The 1,662-nt window shown below is 41.9% G+C and overlaps 1 protein-coding gene across 1 annotated transcript; it reads left to right on the top strand.

Annotated features, from left to right (window-relative positions):
• Positions 1-181: 181 nt before the first annotated feature.
• LOC9298395 (cell division control protein 45 homolog) lies at positions 182-1,658 on the top strand (the record flags this gene model as incomplete). Its single annotated transcript, XM_021024330.1, is given in 2 exon segments — positions 182-256; positions 258-1,658. Coding segments are annotated over 2 exon segments (1,476 nt in total), but the record flags the coding sequence as incomplete, so codon positions are not given.
• Positions 1,659-1,662: the final 4 nt, after the last annotated feature.

Here is a 1,662-nt window from a genome sequence, read left to right as displayed (position 1 = left end):
TTTCTGGTCTCAATCGTATTCTGGCGTCAAATCTGGTGAAAAAGTAATGGTCTCCGTTAGATCATTTCTGGGCACTGCTTCGATAGAATCGTCCGCCATTTCTAGGGTTCTTAATAGGGATTTGATTGTTCACATCTGGATCTACAAATTCTCCGTTCTGGGTTACGTCAAGGTCACGGATATGGTGAGGATTCAGAAAGTAGAATCGTTCTACGCGAAGCTTCGTGAGTCAGCTACTTCATGATCTTCACAGAATCCCACTTTTTGATATTCCTTCAACATCTGATGTTGATTCACTTTGTGCGCTTAAGGTTATTACTCATATCCTCGAATCAGATTCGATTCAGTATTCTTGTTTCCCTGTATCGTCTTTTTTGGAGATTCACAAGTATGCTGGTCCTGCTGGTTTGTGTTCTACTTCGTCTGAGTCTCCTCCTGTTACTATACTGTTGATTAATTGGGGTTGTCACCGTGATTTGAAGCTCGTGTTGAAGTTAGGTCCCGCGGCTCGTGTTTTTGTTGTTGATAGTCATAGGCCTATTCATTTGCATAATCTTAGTGATTATAATGAGCAAGTTGTTGTTCTTCATACTGATGATGATGAGAGGCAAGCTGATTTGGCTTATGATTTCGATGTGTTGAAATTGGCGAACGAGAGCTTTCAGTTACATGTAGAAGAAGGGGGTGAATCTGATGAGGAGGAGGAAGAAGATGAGGAAGAGGAAGATGAGGATGATGATGATGATGATGGAGATGGTGATAGGCCAAGTAAGAGGAGAAAAATGGGAGATGGTGTGAAGGTTTTCAAGAAGTTAAAGAGGGATTATTACAAGATGGGGACTTTTCATGGGAAGCCATCGGGATGTTTGTTGTTTGAGCTATCTCATATGTTGAGGAAGAACACAAATGAGTTGTTGTGGCTGGCTTGTGTTGCTTTGACTGATCAGTTTGTTCATGAGAGGTTGACTGATGAAAGATACCAAGCTGCGGTTATGGAGCTTGAACAACACATCAATAGCTCAGGGAATATAGATAAGATCACTTCTGTTACTTTGAAAGATGGAACCAAGGTTCGAGCACCTGACTGTTCGAGAATCTCTTATGAAGAAGAGCCTAGGCTTATGCTTCTCAGGGAGTGGACGTTGTTTGACTCTATGCTTTGTTCTTCATACATTGCGACTAAGTTGAAGACATGGAGCGATAACGGCATCAAGAAACTTAAGCTTCTTCTAGCACGTATGGGATTTGCGCTTATCGAGTGCCAGCAAAAGTTTCCATACATGAGCCATGAGGTGAAAAGGAAAATGAAGCAAGAGTTTGATCGGTTTTTGCCAGAATATGGGCTTAATGATTTCTACTACCGGAGTTTCTTGAGGCTTCATGGTTATAGCTCAAGGGTCTCTGCTGCAGATGTTGTGTATGGTATTACAGCACTTCTTGAATCATTTCTTGGATCAGGTGGCTCCTCTGCTTCAAAACAGTTTGGCGAAGCTTATGATGCTCTGTCTTTGAACAATTTGGATAAACTTCGGTCTGGGATGCAACAAGCAATCAAGGTTCAACGAGCAATTCTTAGACAAGGAAGTGCAGCAATCACCAAAACTGGATGCATCCGAAGTGGTAGGAAATTCAGATGGGTAAAGATTGAAGATTCCATGGATG

This window comes from Arabidopsis lyrata (genome assembly GCF_000004255.2).
Source record: "Arabidopsis lyrata subsp. lyrata unplaced genomic scaffold ARALYscaffold_706, whole genome shotgun sequence".
Lineage (NCBI taxonomy): Eukaryota > Viridiplantae > Streptophyta > Magnoliopsida > Brassicales > Brassicaceae > Arabidopsis > Arabidopsis lyrata.
The sequence above is the reverse complement of the archived record's forward strand: the minus strand, read 5'-3'. Positions and strand labels throughout refer to the sequence as shown.